We start from the raw sequence: 21,934 nt of genomic DNA on the forward strand, positions 1-21,934 counted from the left end.
CTCCAAACTGTTCAATAAGCCTGCGCTCAGACATCACTCTCAATGCTGGGACAATGCAGTGGAAGATTATGGAAGTCTGACTTTGCTGGCCTGTATCTGGCTCCAGTTTCTTCCATGTGCTGTTTCCAATGCTCAAACAGGCATGCATTGCCTCCTCCTTGTCTGGAACTCAGTTCTCTCAGCATCTCAAAGAGACCTCTTGAGGAACCTCCCCATCATTTAAAAAAAAAGTGTTAAAGTGTGGTGAGTCACATGTGGAAGTCAGAAGACAACTTTGTGAAGTAGGCTCTCTCCTCTTTCCAGTTTCCAGGGATCTAACTCAGGTCACCAGGCTCACACGGCAAGTGCTTTTAACCTGCTAAGCTGTCTCTCCCCCATCCCCCCTGATAATCTATTTTTACTCTGTCTTCCCTGTTATCCCACTCTATTACCCCCCCCCCCCCCAGCTAAGGACTGAACCCAGGGCCTTGTGTTTGCTAGGCAAGCACTCTATCCCTAAGCTGAATCCCCAATTCTTCCCACTCTATTTTTTACAGAAGATATAGCCATCTAAAACTTTAGATCTGTGGTGGTCTGAGGTAGAAATGCCTCCCAGAGACTCAGGTATTTGAACACTTGTTCCCCTTTTGGGGGAGACTGTGAACCTTTAGGAGCCTTGCAGGAGGAAGTCTATCACAGGGATAGGCTTTGAGAGTTTGTAGGCTTCCCCACTTCTAGTCACTGCTTTTTGCTTCATGTATATGGATAAGGATATCCAGCCACCTGCTGTCATGCTTCCTTTGTCATTATGGACCCCCTTTCTGGAACCATAAGGCAGACAAACAAAAATACTACCACCAAACCAAAACAACACCCCAAACAAAAAACAAACAAAACCAGGCCTCAGCCTATAAATTGCCTCACTCGTGGTTTTTTCTTTGTTGTTGTTTTTTTAATCACAGCAACAGCAAAATAACTAATGCAAGCACTATGTTTACATAAACCCATGGCATTTACATTTTAGTGGAACCAGATAAACACTTGTATGTAGAAAAGCAAAGAAAGGTAAGAGAGACACAAATAGGGTATTGCCTGAGCAGAGATTTGAATGGAATGAGGGAATGACTTGTATGGATACTTGCAGGGACAGACCAGCGAAGGGACCAGCATGTGCAAAACACTATAGTTTTATACTGTTGTAAAATAGCAAGAGCTTATTATCCCCATGACTGAGGGGACAGAGGTAGCAATGACACAGAGTTGAGTGGCTAAATTGCTCTGGGCTTCAAAGGCCATGGTTAAGACCTGGCTTTTGATCTGAGATGGGAAGCTTGAGCAGAGGACTAACATGGCTTACTCTTCAGAGGATCATTCTGACTGCCGGAACCTGGAGTATGTGGAGCAAATATGGAAACCTCCAAGGGTGAGTAATTTGTCCCACCTTAAAGCCCAAGGTTAAGTATAACTTAATAGATAGGCAAGGAAGGGTGTCAGCCAGAATGTTGAATATGTGAATCCAAAGTTCTGAGGTATGTTCCAGGCTGGAGATATAAAGGTGTGAATTATCAGTGTATTTGTGTTCTTTAAGGTTATAAATATGGATAAGTCCACTGAGAAGGGAATGTAGATAGAATGCTAAAGACTGAGCCCTGGAGCATGCCAAGACTTAGAGACCAGGAGATAGTGGAAGACACTGGCTAAAGAAGAGGAAAAGCAGGGGGCAGTAAGGTAGAGCCGAGGGAAAGGCATTCTGGGAAGAACTCTGTAAATAGTGCCTGCTCTGTTTTGAATCTGATATGTTCTCAATAAGCTCATGTTTTGAACACTTGGTCCCCAGCTAGTGGCACTATTTTGGGAGGCTGTGGAAACTGTAAAGAGGTTGGGCAGAAGGAGGTCACATGGGGTAGGACTTTGGAGGCTATAGTTCAACCTTGGCTCTGGCCCTGATCTCTGCTTCCTGTTTGCTGTGATGTGAATGGCTGTCTTCTACCACAAGTTCCATCACAGCCATGATGGCCCGCCCATTCACATGGGACCGAGCAACTATGGAGCAACTATGGAACCCTCTGAAACAGGAGCTAAATTAAACCTTTCCTCTTAACATTGTTTCTGTCTGGTATATGGGTCACAGAGATACAAAAGTATCTGGAGTCACAATGGGAGACTATAAAAAGGAGAAAGACTAAATGGTAAGATTTCAAGTTAGGACTGGTTGGTATATCCCCCTGGGAGTTGACTGAGACATAACGTGTAAGGGCTTTCTAACTGAGCTACCCATAAGTGGATCAAGCTGCCTTAAGTAATGAGCAAGACCCTGGCTCCAATAAATCCTGGGGTATAGGTTGCCAGTGAGACCTGCCCCAATTGGGCTCACACATCTGAAAGGAGTTGGACTAGATAACTCTAAATGACTGTTATACAGCAGGACTGAGCTCTCTCTCTCTCTCTCTGTGTGTGTGTGTGTGTGTGTGTGTGTATGTGTGTCTGATGGCCTGGCCAGAAGGGAATGGAGTATGCAGAATAAAGGAAAGAAAGTTAGCCTGAAACAGGATGCAGGGCCAGATAGAGGAGAGCTCCCACAGAGGCTAAGAACACTTGCCAGCACCTGTTGAAGGAAGGGAAGAAAGCAGAAATAAGAGACTGTAGGAGCCAAGGGAGGCACTGACCACTTGGTTCTCTTGAGCTGGTTTTCTTCTGACAGCTTGGTCCAAGATTTGTTGAGGACAGACATGTCCAATGCTCTGTGTGCTCTGTCCCAGTTGGCACTGGGGAAGGTACGCAGTGGTGTTTCCTTAATCACCAACCACATGGTTAGCCCCTTGAAAATGCCAAGGCCCTGTTCTGAGGCTGCTCTATGGGTTGTTTCACTGTAAGGAATTGGGCAGACAACTCTCCTGGTGTTTCCGTCTTTGGTAGAAGCAGTAGATCGTTGTTTATTAGATGTCACTGGATGGGCTCCACAAACATTGCCCCTGGAATGCCAGTTGGACAGAACCCTATGACCTTTCCTTTAGAGAACAATGAGGCCTGGGCCTTCTGAGGACTCCTATTGGTGGAGTCCTGTGAATTTACTTTCCCCAGAGTGATAGGCTGGAGGCCAAGACTGACATTTATGGATTCCCCAAAAGATCCAAGCCTCTCTAGCAGTAAGTGTAGCACCTCTAGTCTCTGCCCCACATGTTGCGCCCTTGGGCATGGGGACAGTTAGGGGAAATCTTTTGCATAGATGGAGGAGTGGTGGCTTCTCGAAGTGCTAAGCAATTAGATGATTATCTTTTCTAGAAACTGAGGACTCCTGGGAGGCTGAATCCTTCCCCTTTTAGACCTAGTGTTTCTCTCCTGTAAATAACTAAAATGATCCCGTAAGGAACCTGGAAGTCTGGTGTTGAGCTGGAGAATGAGGAGGGAGGGAAGGAAGTGAGAGAACAGGAAGAGTGGCTAGTGAGGAGGTCAAGGAGGGGGTGAGAAACTTCACAGTAGGCACATCAGCCAGCCTTTCTCTCTCTCACTGCCTTAGTGTGGATCTTCTTGTGCGTTGGATTCCTGGGGCTGTGTTCAGTGCTGATAGGAAGCTGCATACTCTTTCTGCATTGGAAGAAGAACTTGCAAAGAGAAGAACGTGCCCAGCAGTGGGTGGAAGTGATGAGAGCTGCCATATTCACCTACAGCCCACTCTTTTACTGGATAAATAAGCGGCGTTACCATGGCATGAATGTGGCCATTAACACAGGCCCTCCCCCTGCTGTCACCAAGACTGAGCCGGAAGTTCAGAATCCAGATTCTTTGTGGGAGTTGGATATCTCTGAAGGCAGGAACTACATTGTGCAAGACAGCAGCCTCAGAGGTGAAGCCTCTGATCTTTTGCAACATGTTTTGGGAGTTCCAAAGCAGCCCCTGTCTTCAACAGTGCCACAGCCTCGAACTGACTCCCCATTCCCACTTCCCATCTTTCAGGAGGTGCCCTTTGCCCTATCCCTCTGCCATCTGCCTCCCATGTTGAACCACTCTGTCTCCTACCCTTTGGCCAACAGCCCTGAAAGGAACGTTCATTTCTGTTCCCTCCCAATACTGGCCCATAGAACAAACTGCTTTAATGCCAAGCCTTTTGCTTCAGAGCTGTAGTTTCCTCCTATTGAGGGTGGGAGCTTTAAGTACCAAAGGCTCCCTTTGGTAGAAAACAGAGATAACCTCAAGGAGTTGGTACTGACAAAGAGGTCAGAGCCACCTGGTGAGAGGTTTAAAGCCACAGACTTAAAAAAAAAATAAAGTCCAAGTTTCTTCTCTGTTTCATTTGCTCCTAGAAGGGCAATGCCTTTTGTCACAGCCAATGTGATGTTGTGCTTTGTAAACCAAGCTGGTTATAGGTTTCATCACTGCATATGGGAACCAGAGATTAGCATTTGGGAGACACTGAACCAATATTAGTGGCTGGACGAAATATCCCTCTATCTAGTTTTAAGCCTGAATGAGTGAGTGCCAGGCTCTGACCTAGGTTTCCAGGCACTGTTGTTCAGTAGGAGGGGAAGCAGAGATGCCACAAGAGGCTAGTTGTTGAGAACTGTGGTGGCCCACACTGGCTATGTCATAGCTCTAACAAATGCCAGTACGGTATAGCTGGACAGTTGTTTGCCATGTACTGGCTCTTAGCTGGCTGTCTTTGTCCTTTATTTCTACTTTATTTCTACTCTATTTCCCAAGAACAATGCCAAATGGCAGTTCTGACCCTCCTGTTCAGATGCAGACTTGGGTTTCCAGGGCAAATGCCTTTGTTGTTCCACAGCTAGCTCTCCAGTTCACATTTTCCTGGCATTTAATTTCTCGTATTTCTACCACACCCCATGGTGTCTTTTCTTAGCATCGTCTTGTTAGAACAGTGGCTAAAAGCATTAGTGTGTAAGGGTTGTCATTAACTTGACTGGCAAACGGGTCAGAGCATCTTCTGGAATTACACCTATAGTTTGTATCTTACCCTTTTCTCCTTCCATCTGAGATGAGGGCTATTTTAGTCCAGACTGGCTTGGAACTTAGGCTGCCCTTAAACTCTGGATCCTCCTGCTTTAGTCTTCTGAGTGCTGGTATTACAGGTTTGTATTCCCATACTTGGTTTTATTGCTTATATCTTTAAATCTTCTCTTTAATTTCATGTGTACAGATGTTTTACTTTCATATGTGTCTATGCTTGTGGAAGTCAGAAGAGGATATCAGATCCCCTGGAATTGGACTTAGGCAATTGTGACCCTCTATGTGAGTGCTGGGAATTGAACGAGTCCCCTGGAAAAGCAGCCAGTGTTCTTTAACCACCGAACCATCTGAACACATAAAATGGGCCTAGATGGAGCTTCTGATGGATGCCAGAGCAGGCTCACCCCTCAGCCTTTCTTGTGTCCTCTCATCCCTGAGATGACTGAAGCCTGAGCCCTGCAGGCTTTGCTTCATTCAGGTCAAACACTGAAATGCTTTCATGTCTTTTTTGAAAAAACAAAAACTGAAAACCTATCAAACAACGAATTCCATAAGGGTTGCTTACCAGTGGCTACAAACTTACTTTCCCTCCCATAGCACTCATTAACTACATTTAAGTCCTCAGAGAGAGGTGGTGGCTCCAGGAGGAGCTCCGTCCAGATCCAGGATGTTTGTTGGCAGGCCCAGTCCACTACTACAGTGAGTTTGAGAATTCAAGAGCCACACCAGCTCAAAGTCAGTATCCTATACCACTCCCGACTTCCTGCAGCTCCTTTATTCTGTCTACCTTTTCTTCTGTGAGTCTCCCTGAACATGGAGGGGCTACATAAATGCCTCATTTATGGATGGACATTCAACCCTCACTTTGACTGATTATAGGTCTCTGTAGTGTGGCCTAGGACCTTCCTAGCCACAGGCTTTTGATTGGGATTATGATATTAGCTATGAATTCCCTGTTATGGAGTAGGCCTCAAATCCAAACAGAAACTGGTTGGTTATTCCTGTAAGAGTTGCTACTATTGTACCAGTGGGCACATCTTGCTTAGCTGGGTCAATAGTATTGCACTCAGGGCCTACAGATGATTGTTGATGGCTTTCTCCCCCAGCAGCCTGCAGAGTACCTTCATGCATTATGATGGCTATTCATCAGGAAGGAAACTCCCAGAGCAGTCCCAGCTTGATTTGTGTCCTGTGAACAGAGGATGAGGTGTCTCCAGCAAAGGTCTTACAGAGGGGTCTGGTGGGCAACCAGTGGAAGAGAGAATTCTTGCTTCTTGTTGTTGTTGCTGTTAGTTTTAGGAGCTTCCTTGACAAAATCCTAAAGCAGATTCTTGATATTGTTTTGTATCATCTACTAATAGCCCTTGGCTCCAAGAGGAGGTAGCAAGCAGTCCACTAAAATAAAGATTAAAACAGGCTTTTCCCTTTAATTATCAAGGGAGCAGGGAAGATTTTAGTCAGACACAGTGAGAGAAAAGAAATGTTTTATTTAGATAAATTAAAATGGCTATATTGATAAGTAATGCTCAAATGAAGTCATGGGAACCTTGAAACCACTCTAAACAGAACCAAAATTGCTTATATATTACCAAAATAGTTCCATTAATATAAAGTAGATTTACAGTTCTTAATATGAGAAAACAACAAGGTAGGTTAGGTTTATATAACAAACAATATACACTCTCAAAAGTCTCAGGAATACTCAAATGTGTTCTGGCTTGGATATGAGAGAAGGGACCACATCTAGACGGTTGGCAGGCAAGCCAATGAGGTGTGTAGCAAACAAAAGCTGTCACTAAAAACAACTCAATAGGCCATTATGAGTGTGAGCCCATCACAGGCAAGATCTTCAGCTGTGACGCTGGGACAGGGAGGGGCTGATGGGGCTGTGTCCAGCAACGGCAGGGAGCAGACTGCAATGGAAGGGAAAAGAGCTGGTCGTGAAGTGAGACCGTCTGCCTTGGCTCTTCTGCACTGGACCTGTTCTTGAGTGCCAAGCATCCATTGCTCTGCTCCCCCTTGAATGTCACTGCAGTCATATTTAAGCCAGGTACCTTTTTGAGAAAAGATCTCACTAGGTAGCTCAGACTGGACTAGAACTCATTATTTTCCTGTCTCAGTCTCCCTGGGCTGGGATTACAGGTATGTACTACCATGACTGGCTTGTGGATGGTCTTTCAGTAAATATTATGGTAGATGGTACATAGCAATAAAGCAAAGGACCAAGGAGTAATACATTAAGGAACTAAGGTGGGAAGTATTCTGAGCTACTGACTGATAAGGCCAAAGGATTGAAATCCAAAGCCAAACTCACCACCACTACCACTGGGCTCTCCTCTTAGAGGTGATCTGTGCTGGTGAAGCCTGACTAACACAAGGCACTGGATGCACAAGTTAAGACAATAAGCAAATGAAGACCCAATCTTCACTGACTGATAGGTTTTTGGGGCTCCTAAGCCAGTGAGTCTGTCCAATTTTTAGCAAAGGAGAATAAGATACCCACCTCTGCCCAAGAGATCTGGTAATGCCACAGGCAGGATGAGAAAGGTATAATAGGTCCGAGACAGTTATGGCTACCTCTGGTCAATTTGGTAGGAGACATCACATGGCTCAGGGGTGATGCTGGCAGACAAGCTTGACATGAAAAAAAAAAAAAAAAAAAAAAAAAAAAAAAAAAAAAAAAAAAAAAAAACCAGAAGAAAGACCAAGAAACAAATCCTGTTTCCTCACTGAAAAGCATATACCACAAAGAGTTAAGGTGTCTTGAAAGTATCTACCTACAAATAAGAACTTGAAACTAAAAAGACAAGCTACATTACCCTCAGTAATATTTCATATAAATCAGTTCTCAAAAAAAAAAATACCTTGCAGGTACAGACATACTATTTATGGTACAATATATACAAATATAGCAGAATAATTCAATTTATTGCTAGAACTTTATTTGGTTGCTACAAAATCTGTAAGAGTATATATATATTAAAAAGGGGGAGTATGGAAGGCAGCCAGAAGAACAAGAATTACCTAAAGAGCCAGGATAATGTTGAATTGTATTTTTAACCTTTTCAAGAAGGTGACAGCATAGACAAGCAAGGCAAACATTAAGGCAAAAGATTTAAAGAGGGAGAAATATGAGCTAAGAAGACTCATGCTCAGGAAAACTTATCTTGCCTTCACTGAGTTTTAATATGTCTAGAAAAAAAAGAGCCAAACACCAAGCTGAATATCATATAAAAGAAACAAAATATGCAAAGTGAAGCAAAGCAAAGCAAAGCAAAGCAAAGCAAAGCAAAGCAAAGCAAAGTGAAAACCAAATGTCTTTGAAGGTTTAAGGGCACTAGACTGTATCTACAGCTGGCAGGGCAACTTGAACAACATTAACTAGGAATGATCTGTACTAAAGCCTGCTCCACAGCAGCTCCACCAGGGTTTTGCTGACTGGCTACAGGGACATGTAGTTCTGGAAGGTTTTCTACTGGAGTTGCCCAGTGACTCCTAAGAACAACACTGGGAGTGTTCTCAGCATGTTGGTGAATGGTGATTTCCTCTTAGTCAGACTGTTCCTGACTTACCCAAAAGGCATGTAAAGGGGGAAACATCACACCTGCTTTTTAGATCTGAGAAAACTGTCCCATCACCAGAAGGCTCCTGCTCCAAGTATGCCTGATCCATGTGGCATCCTCTGGACAGAAAACCCATAGCTCTCTCTGAGTGAACAAGTATGAAGAAAGAATAAGATTTCACATTTCATCTGACCATATTTTGGCTTTAGGCATGCTGCCAAGAAATAGAGCAAGTTCTTGGTTATCCTAAAGGTAAAATCCAAAGGGACTTGTTTCCCAAGTCGAAACTCAGAGATTGTCTCTAGTGCTCTGGGCAACTAGTTTGGGATAGCAACCAAAACCATGAACAGACTGGACATGGTGTTGAAGGTAGGCAGTTACAACTTTAAGGTAGTCTGGAGTGGGTGGGTAGAGAAGACAATCTTCCTTACCTGAAGGGAAAACAAAATTTCCCACTGAGTAACTTTTATGTTCCTAATCCTTGAAAAAATAATTAAAAATGAGGAAAATCCCAGTAAGACTTCTCTGGTTCTCAGGTTAGGAACAGGAGCAATGGCCCAGAACCCGACTTTCCTGAGCTTGGAACTGGCACCCTCTACACAGCATCCATACCTGAACTGATGTCCCAGCTTCAAACTCTATGGCAGTGCCCAAGCATTTGAGGGTTGCCTTAAGGAGATGTGAAGAGTTTCAGCTGCCCCCCAGAGCAGACTGTCAGTTACTCATAAAAAGTCATTTATTCATTCTGTTCACAGCCAATCGTCTGACTTTCTACGCAATATGCACACTCCTTCACTTTATGTATTTACAAACAGAAAAGACTCGTCTTTCAAAAAGAAGACACATTCTGAGGCTCTATAAAGTGCAGCTAATTTAAGGCAAATTCATATGAAATATAGACAGTGACTTATTACCTCTATATACACACACCTTCTAGCTTCAAAAGGTAAATTCTCTTCCCCTCAAAAACAGGGAAGAGAGAAAAGGGCTTTATTATTTTTTCCTGGCAACTTTAAGTTACAAGATCTCACTGGCTTCATGAAATCATAGATTTCCAAAAATCATACTTTAAGTAAATTTTTTTTAAAAAAATATTTTTTTTTTTAAATAGCATTTCAAACAAGTTAAAAGGTGACAATGTGTTTGCTACAGTAGTATGAAGGGCTGGAGGGCTGATGAGTTAGTCAGGAGGTTTGTTTGTTTGTTTTTTTAGGTAAGTAGATTTTAGGTAGTCCAGGCTACACATGCATTTCAAATATGCCTGATGAGACTAGATACCTAAAGCTACTTTTAGCTCCAGGAAAGAGTATCTCTCATCTCCATTGGAATCAAATGCGCTCAAGCTTTCTGGTCTCGGCATGGCAGAACCTAGGGAATTCCAGAGTTCCTGGTAGGTCAGCATCCCAGTCACATCTTGACCAGTCTTGTGGAATAAATCCTGAAGATCTGTTAAACGGAAATCATGAAACAGACATGTAGTATGTTTATGCACACAGTTAAAAGTAGCTTCTACTGATTTCCCAGCATTAAAAGAAAGGCTATTTTGCCAGGTGTGGTGGTGAGCGTCTTTAATCTCAGCATTCGGGAGCGGGTGGGGAGAGACAGGCAGATCTATGTAGATGTGAGAGTAGCCTCATCTACACAGTTAAGTTCCAGACCAGCCAGGGCTACTTGGTGAGACCTTATCTCAAACCCTTCCCCTGCAAAACAGAACAACTCTCCCAACTTGCTGGTAGAAGTAGAGAGATGGCTCAGTGTTAAGAGTGCTTGCTGCTCTTCTAGGACAGTGGGTTTGGCTCCCAGTCACTTGTAACTTCAGGTCCAGGAAATCAGATGACCTCTTTTGGCCTCCAAGAAGCAGTCCCCCCACCCCCCACCAGGGCCAGTGGGTAAAGTGCTTGTGATCATGCACGAGTGAGGACCAGGGTTTGGATCCCCAAAGTACATGCAAATGCCAGAAGGACATGATGGCCTTTCTGTAATTTCAACTTCAGAAAGTGGTGACAGGATCCCTAGAGCAAGCTGGCTATTGAGTCTAGCCCTACCAGTAAGCTCAGGGCTTGACTGCAAAGCTGACTCGACGAGGTAGGACTAGCAACGGAGATGATTCCTGATATCAGTGTGGGACCGACAAATATATGTGCACACATATACATGTGTACAAGTACATACACATATAAACATGCACATACACAAAACCCATACCCATACATGTAAACATGCATATAGACACATACACGAAATATACCTGCATGCACATACAGATGTAAAATAAGGAAAAAAACAAGAATGATAAATTTTGATCCTTTAAGAAGGAGAGAAATACTATATTGCATAGCTTCTTACACTGTGAGATGAAAACCCATATGGGAGTTACATAACTGCATGTTGGGGTCATGTTTGGCAACAGTAAAAGATTTCTTAACATTTAGTGATCAAACATTAAGGCTTAACAAGTCTGAGGTGTTTCTGGAACTGTTAGCTTGTGCTGCAGTACACAATGTGCTGACACACAACATATACTAGACAGTACACATGCTCTCATGCCACATGCCACCAAATGTTGCCTGAGGTACTTTGCTTTGGATTTTAGTCTACTGTATGCTGTGAACTGCAGTGCTTTTATTGTATATGCCAACAAGTTTCCTCTTCTTATAGAAACATAATGGTTTGTAGAAAACAAAGACTTCCAATATTTTCTTGCCATTGTTCTTTAGCATGTATCAAACCAGTGCATCTTTTGGTTGTATTGTTAGAATATTTAATTTTTAAAACTGCTATATCAGTTGCTGACTTTAGTTTTCAATTTCTGAAATGGTTCTAAAGATACTTTTGCTATTTTGTGCTAAATGTTTATGTGAGAAGGCATTATCAGTTCTGACAATTATAAAATACAAGGATCAACTGTAGCCAGTATTTGGCTACTTTGTGGCTATTTTTTTTTTTCCTTCCACCCTTTCAACCCCTAACACTAGATAGGAGGAAAAAACAGGACAAAGGAGGAGGGGCAACGTTATCCTTAAGACTACTTCCTGCTGATCAGGGGTGTTTAGTTCCTTGGGACAAGTTTAATCTTTGCTATCATGACACCTAATTTTTTTCTTTTTTCTTGTTTCTTCTTTGAGCCTGGCTACTAAACAAATGGAGACCAATTGCAACCAACAACAACCAACAACCCAGCCTGCCTCGTGGGGGCCTGGCATTTACAACTTTGAAAAGCACTCAAGTGTACCAAATATTACCTAGTATGGTGATCTTTCTACTATGTAACATTGTCTTTCTAGATCTAGAAATTAAGTAGTTGAAGAATCAGGAACTTGGGAGGGAGATAAACACAGAAGGAAGGAGAAAGGTAAAATAAGTAAGGATGTCTGAAAAAGTCATAGGAATTATATTATTAACTATTTGCCTAAAACCCCCCACCTATAATATATTAAGTCTGTGTGTAAATATACATATACAGTTTAAATGAAATTTCCTTGTCTAGGCTGACAATGATCCCTCCAAAAGACCACCTAAGAAAACCTCAATATTAGGCATTAGAAGTCCTCTTTTTCGTTGTTGGTCAGGTTTGTTTGAGGGACTCTCCAAAACTCCCCAAAATAGCTGCCATTGCCATTGGCTGGAAGGTTAAGTTCCTATTGCTGAAGAAACCACGCACTTCAAACACAGAGTCAGAGGCCCCTGAGCTGGAACTGACCTGAATACTTGTGTTGTATGAAAGGAGAGAAGGTTAGCACTCCCCTTGACAAGTATGGAAGAGGCCCTTGGGCCTAACAATACATATGGTTAAGGCATTGACACCTACTGTGTGGCATCTAACCACTGAATGCCTCTGCTCTTAGGACTAGGTTTTTTGGTACCAGAGGTGCCAATCAAGCTTCCAAAGGAGGGAAGCAACCAAGAGTGCCACACAGATATGGTGATTATGGAACACAATGGTGACCAGCATGGGATGATAACCCCAAGGGTGCAGTAGTGGCATGCATATGTTCGCAATAACCATCAGCTCTCTAACTGGACTTAGGACCTGCTTAAATTAAGAGGGAAATTGTGTCTAATCCTGGAAACTTAGTCAACTACCAGGCCCAGTGAAGTCATGAATCTTGGAGGAGAACCCACCAGAATAAATTCTAACAACATTTTAAATATTTGTCCTTACATCCATGGATAAATGTTAACAAATGGAAACCATTACAGAAAACTACAACCAATCAAAATGCAGGGTGGAGTCCAGTTCCAATGGGCACACCTATAAAACAGATCCTACACCTGTGGCTCAGGGAACACTGCAGAAGACAAGGTGGAAAGATTATAAGAGCCAGAGGGTCGGCGGGTTTGCCCTGGGACTGTCTCTTAGGAATGTCAGAAGATATACTATAAAGTCTCACCTACGTAACTGTCTAAATATAACTGAACAAGGACAACAACAACAGACACACCAAAGTGGACGGGCTAAACCCCATGAGGCTTCAATCCTCCACAAAAAATTATATATAGGCAACTACGAGATGCTGAAAGTAGGAAAAATAGTTTCTACAGGGAAGAGCACACCAATTGGTTGTCTAATACCAAATGGTCAGCCCTGAAAACATACATATGAGGAACATTATACATACAGATCGAGCAGACTATATATAGTTAGGAATATATGTGTACACACACACACACACCACCACCACCAACAGCAACAATTAAAGAAAAGGAGACCATAGAATTGAAAGAGAGCAAGGAGACATATATGTGAGGGTTTGGAGGAAAGAAAGGAAAGGGAGAGATGGTCACCAGGACGGCCACCGTTAGGACAATGATGATGTGGGCATTACAGGGCTAATGAGAATGTCAACTGGAAGTCACATTCTGAACAATGGTTTGGCTGTTCAGGAATTGTACAACCTGGCAATTTTATTCCTAGGCACTAGGTCAAGAAAAAAACATATGTTTCTATAAAAATCTATGCCCTCATGTTCACAGCAGTATTATTATTTGTAAAAAAACTGGAAACAACTCAAATATGCATCAACTGATGGATGGATGAACCAAGTGTGAATATAGCATACAATGGACCATTTCTCAGCTATAGAAAGGAAGTATTGTTTCATGCCACAATATGAAAAGAGCACTATGATAAAAAAAAGTATACACAAGGCCACAGATTACATGATTCCATTTCTACAAACAAAATATCCCAGATAGACAAGCTTATTGAGACAGTAGGGGTGACTGGAGAGAACTTAAACTTCTCCTTTGTTTGTTTGTTTATTATGTATGTGTACATGTATACACAACAAGATGCATGTGGAGATCAGAGGAGAACTTATGGGAGTTCTTCTATTATGTGGTTCCTGCTCAGGCTGTCAGGCTTGATGCCATGCACTGAGGCATCTGGCCAGCCTCAGGAGAGGCTGTTAAATGAGTATGAAGCTTTGTTCTGGAGTGATGAAAATGCTATGGAATTAAGTCAAGATGATGGCTGTATAACCTTGAGACCACACTAAGGCCCATGCAATTACACACTTTAAAAGGGTGACATAGAATATGAATTATATCTCCATTAAAAAAGAACCATAGGACTCTCTGTATGCCTTTGTGTATTTATTTTTGGTAGTTAATGCTAACAGTTGATCTGTATTTAAAAAAAAAAAAAAACAAACAAACCTAAGATACTACTTTAGAAAATGGCATTAGAAAGTTTCCAACAAAAGCCTTTAGCATTTAAAAAGCATTTGATCCAGGAGTGGTGGTGTATGCTTGCAATCCAGAGTTCAAGACCAGCCGCAGATATACAGAGTATTGAGGCCAACCTGGCTATATCAAGTTGTCTCAAAACAAACAAAAGCAAAAAAAAATAAATAAATAAATAAAAAAATAAAAAAAAATTTAAACAAACACCAACTAAACCAACAAACCAAAAAAATCCAAAAGGGGTTTCAGAGCAATGGATCAGTGGTCAGGAGTTTATACTGCTTTCCCAGAGGACCAGAGTTCAGTTCCCAGCATCCTTGTCAGGTAGTTCACAACTGCCTACAGCTCCAGCTCCAGGAGGATCTGATGCTTCTGGCCTTTGAGAGTGCACATGCAATTAAGAATTATAGAAGAAATAAAAAATAAAAAAGACTTGATTGAGTTCTTATGCTCACTGAAAAGATTTATAATATTGAAGATTGAATGTGCTGAAGGGAGGAAAAACCATTTCTGTGCAAGATCCACTCCACTGAGGAATTCTTATAAATTCTTGACAGGCCCTCCTCACTCCTGTCACAGGCCTGCCAGTGCAGCTGGTGAGACCTCAGAAGTGCCTGAGCCAGAAAAGCAGATGGGATACTTCTTCCCAACACCAAATGGCTACATGGAGATTCCTCTTAATAGAGAGTAAATCAATGACTCTCCTTTCCCTCCAGAAAACAAAGGAAAGCCACCACAGACAGGGCAAAAAGTAGTGGTAGTTAAGCACTAATTGAGAATGAACAAGCAACACATTCATTCAGTTACACAACCATGTCTGCCAGGCCCTGTGGTGCAGGCTACCTTCTGGACCACGAACCTTCCACTGCTTCTTCACTTGGGTTCAGATGCCATTGTACATTATGTCCCAGGTCTGGAGTAGGTGTTTCCTGTACTTACAACATGTGTTGTTTGCTCCTGTTTAGCATATGCCACTCTGCTGAAATTCCCCAGGAAGAAGCAATTTAGCTTCCATGAGTAAGATTGCTGTCCTGTTCACTTCCCAGCCTGCACCACAGAGCCTGGCAGACATGGTTGTGTAACTGAATGAATGTGTTGCTTGTTCATTCTCAATTAGTGCTTAACTACCACTACTTTTTGCCCTGTCTGTGGTGGCTTTCCTTTGTTTTCTGGAGGGAAAGGAGAGTCATTGATTTACTCTCTATTAAGAGGAATCTCCATGTAGCCATTTGGTGTTGGGAAGAAGTATCCCATCTGCTTTTCTGGCTCAGGCACTTCTGAGGTCTCACCAGCTGCACTGGCAGGCCTGTGACAGGAGTGAGGAGGGCCTGTCAGGAATTTATAAGAATTCCTCAGTGGAGTGGATCTTGCACAGAAATGGTTTTTCCTCCCTTCAGCACATTCAATCTTCCCAAGTACCAAACAGCAAGAGGCGTGTGGAGTCAAAGCATGGTCTTGAATAAATGAAGAAAAATAATGAGGAAGTCTTTTAAAGAAACACTAGTGACCTTCGTTTCTTCAGTATTATAAATCTTTTCAGTGAGCATAAGAACTCAATCAAGTCTTTTTTATTTTTTATTTCTTCTATAATTCTTAATTGCATGTGCACTCTCAAAGGCCAGAAGCATCAGATTCTCCTGGAGCTGGAGCTGCAGGAAGTTGTGAACTACCTGACAAGGATGCTGGGAACTGACAGTTGATCTGTATTTAAAACAAACAAACAAACAAACAAACAAACTGGGTAACTTTCCAGACAGCAAGAGACAACCAGGAAGCCTCAACATCACAATGAAGAGTAGAAGACACTACTGGGAACAAGGCAGACATCATTCTATGACATATAGCCTTTGTATAAATATTTATTCTGCTCATTGTCAGAATCCCAGAGGGCCTGTTGCAGGCAAACAGTCAACTTTGACTTGTTTTGCTAATCTAACAGAATTGTTTGCTTTTTCTGTTCTATGCATGAGACAACCTGTCCTTATGGAAAGAAAGGGACATTTTTAGAGACATGATATCATATATAGCACAGGCTGGCCTCAATTTCTCTATCTTTGTGCCTCAGCTGGGATTACAGGCATATGCTACTGTGTCTGGCTGAAACTGTATCTTACAGTGTATTCCATCCTTTGACATGGGATCTGAATGGCACTTAGTGAATGACTGAAGACCTTAAACAACATTTACAAGAAAGACAGTATGGAAGCTTTAGAGTCAGCCTGAGCTGGAATTCTGTCTCAACCAATTATCTGCTATTTAGACTTAGGCAGCTTTCTGTATCTGACCCAACAATGTTAGATGTAAATTATGTGCGCGCATGCTCGCACACACACACACACACACGTGTGTGTGTTTGTGTGTGTGTGTGTGTATGTGTGTGTCTACGTCTACATGTTCCTGTGTATTTGCAGGCATGTGGAGGCCAGAGGGCAATCTCAGGTGTCAATCCTCAGGTACTGTCCACTTTTTAAAATAGATTATTATTATGTTTGTGTATGATGGGTGTGGGTGTACACATGTTACATGTTGAGGTCAGAGGACAACTTCATAGTCAACTCTCTGCTTTTGTCTTTATGTTAGTTCTGGGGACTGACCTTAGGTCATTAAGCTGTAAGTGCTATTATGCACTGAGCTATCTCTCTGGCCTCCGTTCACCTTTCTGTTTTTGAGAAAGTATTTCTCACTAGCTTGGAACTCAACAAGTGGGTTAGGCTGGCTGGACACTGAGCCCCAAGAATCCACCTGTCTTCATACTCCCACTGCTGGAATTATAAAAGTATGTGCCACCACACCTGACTTTTTTCACATGGGAATCTGGGGACTGAACTCAAGTCTTAACTACCTAAGTCATCTCTCCAGTTCATTAGATATGCTTTTATTTTTAAACAAGAACAACATTAGCAAGCTATAACAGTTACAACTTTGAACATCTCCACCACTAACATTACCTTTGACGCTAGAAATCCCAGGCAGGGAGATAGGTTTTAGCTGGGTCTCAATTTGTTCTCCAAGAAGCTGTGGAAATTCTGGCAATGCTGAAGGATCTGATGTGAAGTTTTGTACTTGCTCTGTAACAAACACGTATACCTTTATTACAATCAATTCCAACACTAAATTAAATTAGTATCAAAAGTCACCTTCTAGTACTATAGCAGGTATATTTAATTTAAGAGAAGTTGCTGAGAGTTAAAGTAGCAGTGTAACTTTAGTAGAAGTTAAAGGTAAAGACTGAAGGATGTGTGTGGACAAGTGAAGAGGGATCATGACTACATTAAGGTCTGAAGAAGAATCTGGCACAGGGTGAGTAGCCCTAATCTGAAAATCTGAAATGCCCCAAATCAAAAGCATTCAGAGAATAGATACAGGTGGAAAATTCCATGTCTGACTTCATGTGATGGGTCATAGTTAAATAAAGGTGACCTAAAAATACCAAATAAAATTAGCAACAGGCCATATGTATATGAACAATGTCTATATAAAACATGAATGAATTTTTGTGTTTAGATTCAAATACCAACTCAACGATAACTTGCAAATGTTAAAAAAAAAAAAATAACACCAAATTGATCATATTTTAGGCCCTATCTGTTTTATCATCATCTATGCTTAGATATGAAGACTTGAGTTGGAGAAGTCTTTTGACTTCTTGGGAAATAGGCTATTAAGTCTGGTCTGGGGGTATGAGCCACTAGCTATGATACCATAAAAATTCGATATCGTAAGATGTAGCCAGTATTAGAAGACCTTCAACATAGTTCTGTTTCTCACAAGAGAGAATCTGAGGGAAGCTATTCTACATCTCCAAGCTGAAGAATGCTTGAACCAGGGAGGTCAAAGCCAATACTGTCTAGTATCTTGTTATAGCCTCCCAAGTCCTAAATCAATAGATGTTAATTAATGTATCTGATAATATTGATTAGTGTGTCCTTACCTAAAGCCAAGTGGCCTGAAAATTGAAGAATTCTATCATTACCTGTTAATGACTTTTAGGAGAACTAATATTTAAATAAATTTTATGCACTCACTGTAACAAAAACATAACATTTAGAACTGGTTTAATATAAGCTATGACAGTAACATTTTTGCCTATAATTGGATGCAGGCAGCATGGAGAAGTCTATTTCCAGCTAAACATTACCCGTTCTCCCCTTAATAGACTAGAGTACAAATCAAGTACAAAATGGGCTTTGCTAAATGAAAGTGAGGTGCATCAGCCTCAGCTCGGTGCGCTCAGGCATCACTCACTCGGTTCCATCAGTGCTGGCGGACATCGTCCCTACTCCCTGTGTGGGAGACAGGCTGCCCAAGCCTGCGTGAAATATTCAGAAGCCAGCTAGCCTCTTACCTTCATCTGTGGTCTCTGGAGGCCTGTTGCTTTCAGGTTTGTTTGTGAGAGCACTGATCAGTTGCAGTTTTTCTCGAAGCTCGGATACCTGAGAATTTGAATTATCTTCTTTCTGCTCAAAACAAAGATCAGATAAGGTTTAAGGTGGGGTTAACACCTCACTGGAGCCTCTGCTGTATTCCCAAAGCACATTCTGCAAGTAAGGTTGACCGTCACCCAGTCCCCTCTAAGGTCAGTGAAGGGATGGACAGATACTAGGGCTGTCTTTGGGGCTCAGTGCTGATTAAGTGTACAGCTGGATTTAAAGCTGGACTGTTACAGGGACATTACATTTTTTTATGATCTGTTTTACTGTGAACAGTCCATTGATAGAGGAAGGCATGCATGTGTCAGCAGAAAAGAAAATGTGCCCTTACTCAGGTGCCTGTGTAGCACCTGCTTCCTAAATGATGGGGGGCACTGTTTTCTGGAGCTATTTTACACTGAAAAACTGCCTTGGATATCTCTTAGCACTTTGTGATCATGTCATCTGAAGGAAAACTTCAAAACAAAACAAAACAAAAGATCTCAATCAAACCACAAGTATTCCCGATTCACCCAATGCTCCACTATAATGATTCAACTGGTGGCATGAACTATAAGAGACACAAAGTAGGAGTTGTAATATTTCTAATTCAAACTGTTACTTGAGTCTAATGCCTTCCCTATCCACACTGCTTATTTATCTAGGATGGTACATAAAATATACTTAATTGTAAAGGGAGCAGCCTAGCCCTGAGGCTGATGTCTGTTTACTGTATGAGAAGGCCTGGTCCTGTGTTCAGGAGCACCAGTGCATCTCATGCTTCACTCAGTGAATTTACAGTCCCTGTTCCATCTTTGTGTATATCCTGATAGTCGCTGTACAGTGGCTATGGGGGTTTATTTAGGGAGACCCAATATGAACACATGAACAAACCTAGATACTAAATGCTTACTGACAGCAGAAATTGAATCTGGTTGGGATGCCTTGATGAGGTAACATGAATATACTGACTGGTGTGACAGTTATAACATTCAAGGGATCTAAAAGTCCAGCCAGAGATTTAGGCAGAAGTGTAGTTGCTGTGTTCTGATCTGACTGTTAAGATACTAATTACTGTCGACATCACTACTATTTCCTAATTGTAACCATCTGTTATTTTTTTGGGTTCAACATTTAAATCTGGTTTTTAAAATGTTTTTGTCATTCCTTAAACAATGTTTAAGAAAAGTGTACAAACAGTTCAAAAGCTCAATAAAAGCCCACCTTATAATGCATCAAAATCGTAAATATTCGTGACTTTATCCAGACAATACGAATTTGCTAAGGATCAAAAAGTAAAGTTATAAAGCTTTACATCAAAAACTTCTATCATGTGGTTTTAGCTAAGTTCATGGCCTACGGGCTTTCTACCCTCTGAACTCACACACTATGTGCATCTCAGATGCACTAACTCTGCCACAAGCTTCCTGGCTCTCCCTTTATCTCAGCAGGACTTAACAGGACTATGAAAGTGTTAAGAATGCAATTTAAATGTGAAAAGATTTTTAAGCTGGACACCATTTTAGATTATCTATGCTTCTGCCACTATTGTTAGTTTAGATAATTGTGCTAATTAATTTTGTCAACTTGACATAAACTAGTGTTACTTGGGAAGAGGGAACCTCAACTGAGGCACTGCCTTGATCTGCCTTTGGATATGTACATGGGGCTTTGTCTTAGTTGCTAACTGTGGAAGAGCACAGCTCACTGAGGGTGGCGCCATCCTTAGGCAGGTGGGCCTGAGCTGTATATGAACAGGAGCTGAGTGAGTCAGAGGAAACAAGCCAGTGTGGCATTCCTCCACAGTTTCTGCTCCAAGCTCCTGCCTTGGCTTCCCTTGATAATGGACTGGAACCCATACAGTGTAATAAATTTCCTCCCCATGTTGCTTTTGGTCACAGCAACAAAAGCAAACTAGGGCAGTAACTGGCTCACCTTAATAGTTGTCTCCTTAGGAACGCCAAGCTGACCCCTCTTAATGCCCTCATCATATCCTACGCTTTTTCACTGCAGCACTGATCAGACTTGTGACTGTCTGTTCAGTCTTGAGCTGTGCCACCACAGGGGTCACATACCTGTCACATTCACTGTGGCCATCCCAGCTCCTAGTAAAGTGCTTAATACAAGGTATGTGCCTGATGTGATATTCATTCATTCACCAATACCTGAACCTCTAATTGCTCTGTCTTGGAGTTTGTCACAGGAGATCAAAGTGCCCCTTTTAGAGGGGTAGGTGGTTTTAGGTATCATGGAGACACTGATGTGCTTGTTTTTACTTCACAGAAGCTTCCCGTTCCTTACCTTTATGCTTTGGATCTTTACAGTATCAGTTCTGTTGGTCACCAAAGAGACTCTTTTCAGAGTAGCAGCCCTACTGCCCATCTTAGAGGGCAAAGAAAATAGAAAAAAAAAAAAAAAAGGTTAAGGGGAGACATTAAAACTTAAATGACGTTTGAGGACAGCCTGGTCTACAGAGTGAGTTCCAGGACAGCCAGGGCTACAGAGAAACCCTGTCTCGAAAAACCAAAAAAAAAAAAAAAAAAAAAAAAAAACCCAACTTAAATGACATCAAATATTTGTATTTCTGTGTGTGTGTGCGTGTGCGTGTGCGTGTGTGTGTGTTTGAGACAGGGTCTCTTACTGAACCTGAAGTAGCAATTTTGGTTAGGCTGGTTGGCCAGCCTGTCTCTGCTCAACCCTAGAACAAATGGGTTTCAGATTTTTGCCACTGTGTCTGGCTTTTATGAGGGTGCTGGGGATCTGAACTTGGGTCTTCATGCTTGTGCGATACCCACTTTACCAGCTCAGCCATCTCTCCAACCCTGACACTTAATATTTCTTAAACAAATTGCTCAAACTTATATAAGAGCTCTGAACCACTTCAAACACAATGGCAAAGGAGCAGGAGAAGAGAATGGCAAGGGCACAAGGAGACAGAGTGGAATAAAGACGTCTAAATGTTTTATTCACAAACTTTAAAACTGCAGTATAAAAGGCAACAGAACTTCTACCCAGATCCAGGCTTGGTCTGACGCTGTTGGAAGAAACAGTAGGACAGATGGATACTATTACTGATTTTCTTTGCTGGATAAAAATAAAAAGGGGAGGGAAGAGACAGCAAGGGGTATGGCGTGGTAAGTTTTCACAATAAGCCTTGAAAAACCTTCATCAAATCACCCAAAGTTCTTAGCTCCTACTTAGCTTAGCTGAGTTCAAAAGGCTTTAAACTAGGCCTCCTTTAACCTTCACAGCTACGTAGTAAGTTACACACTCTTGTAGAGCAGGAGGGCCAGGCAGAAGGAGAGCGTCAGACCAAGCCTGGATCTGGGCAAAAGT

The 21,934-nt window shown here is 42.0% G+C and overlaps 2 protein-coding genes and 1 non-coding gene across 5 annotated transcripts in view; 2 read left to right on the top strand and 1 right to left on the bottom strand.

Moving 5' to 3' along the window:
• Positions 1 to 200: 200 nt before the first annotated feature.
• Tex38 (testis expressed 38) lies at positions 201 to 4,269 on the top strand. Its single transcript, XM_034502405.2, has 3 exons — positions 201 to 340; positions 1,344 to 1,402; positions 3,497 to 4,269. Exons 2-3 carry the CDS (start codon positions 1,387 to 1,389, stop codon positions 4,099 to 4,101), a joined length of 621 nt encoding a protein of 206 aa, XP_034358296.1. The 5' UTR covers positions 201 to 340; positions 1,344 to 1,386; the 3' UTR covers positions 4,102 to 4,269.
• A 4,159-nt stretch (positions 4,270 to 8,428) lies between these two features.
• Efcab14 (EF-hand calcium binding domain 14) overlaps positions 8,429 to 21,934 on the bottom strand; it is a 37,538-nt gene continuing 24,032 nt past the window's right edge. For 2 of the 3 annotated variants that reach the window (XM_034503282.2, XM_034503283.2), the window contains 4 exons: positions 20,900 to 20,980; positions 18,535 to 18,646; positions 17,138 to 17,257; positions 9,223 to 9,950 (listed from right to left, as the gene is read on the bottom strand). In XM_034503282.2, coding sequence (XP_034359173.1) covers positions 9,775 to 9,950; positions 17,138 to 17,257; positions 18,535 to 18,646; positions 20,900 to 20,980 — 489 coding nt within the window. In that variant the 3' untranslated portion in view covers positions 9,223 to 9,774. Of the gene's footprint in view, positions 8,719 to 9,222; positions 9,951 to 17,137; positions 17,258 to 18,534; positions 18,647 to 20,899; positions 20,981 to 21,934 lie in introns of those variants that run through there. The other variant, XM_034503284.2, reaches the window with a different exon arrangement.
• LOC117709747 (U6atac minor spliceosomal RNA) lies at positions 12,215 to 12,338 on the top strand. Its single transcript, XR_004606972.1, has one exon. It is a non-coding gene; the product is annotated as a U6atac minor spliceosomal RNA (small nuclear RNA).

The sequence above is a fragment of the Arvicanthis niloticus genome, chromosome 5, assembly GCF_011762505.2.
Source record: "Arvicanthis niloticus isolate mArvNil1 chromosome 5, mArvNil1.pat.X, whole genome shotgun sequence".
NCBI classification, from domain to species: domain Eukaryota; kingdom Metazoa; phylum Chordata; class Mammalia; order Rodentia; family Muridae; genus Arvicanthis; species Arvicanthis niloticus.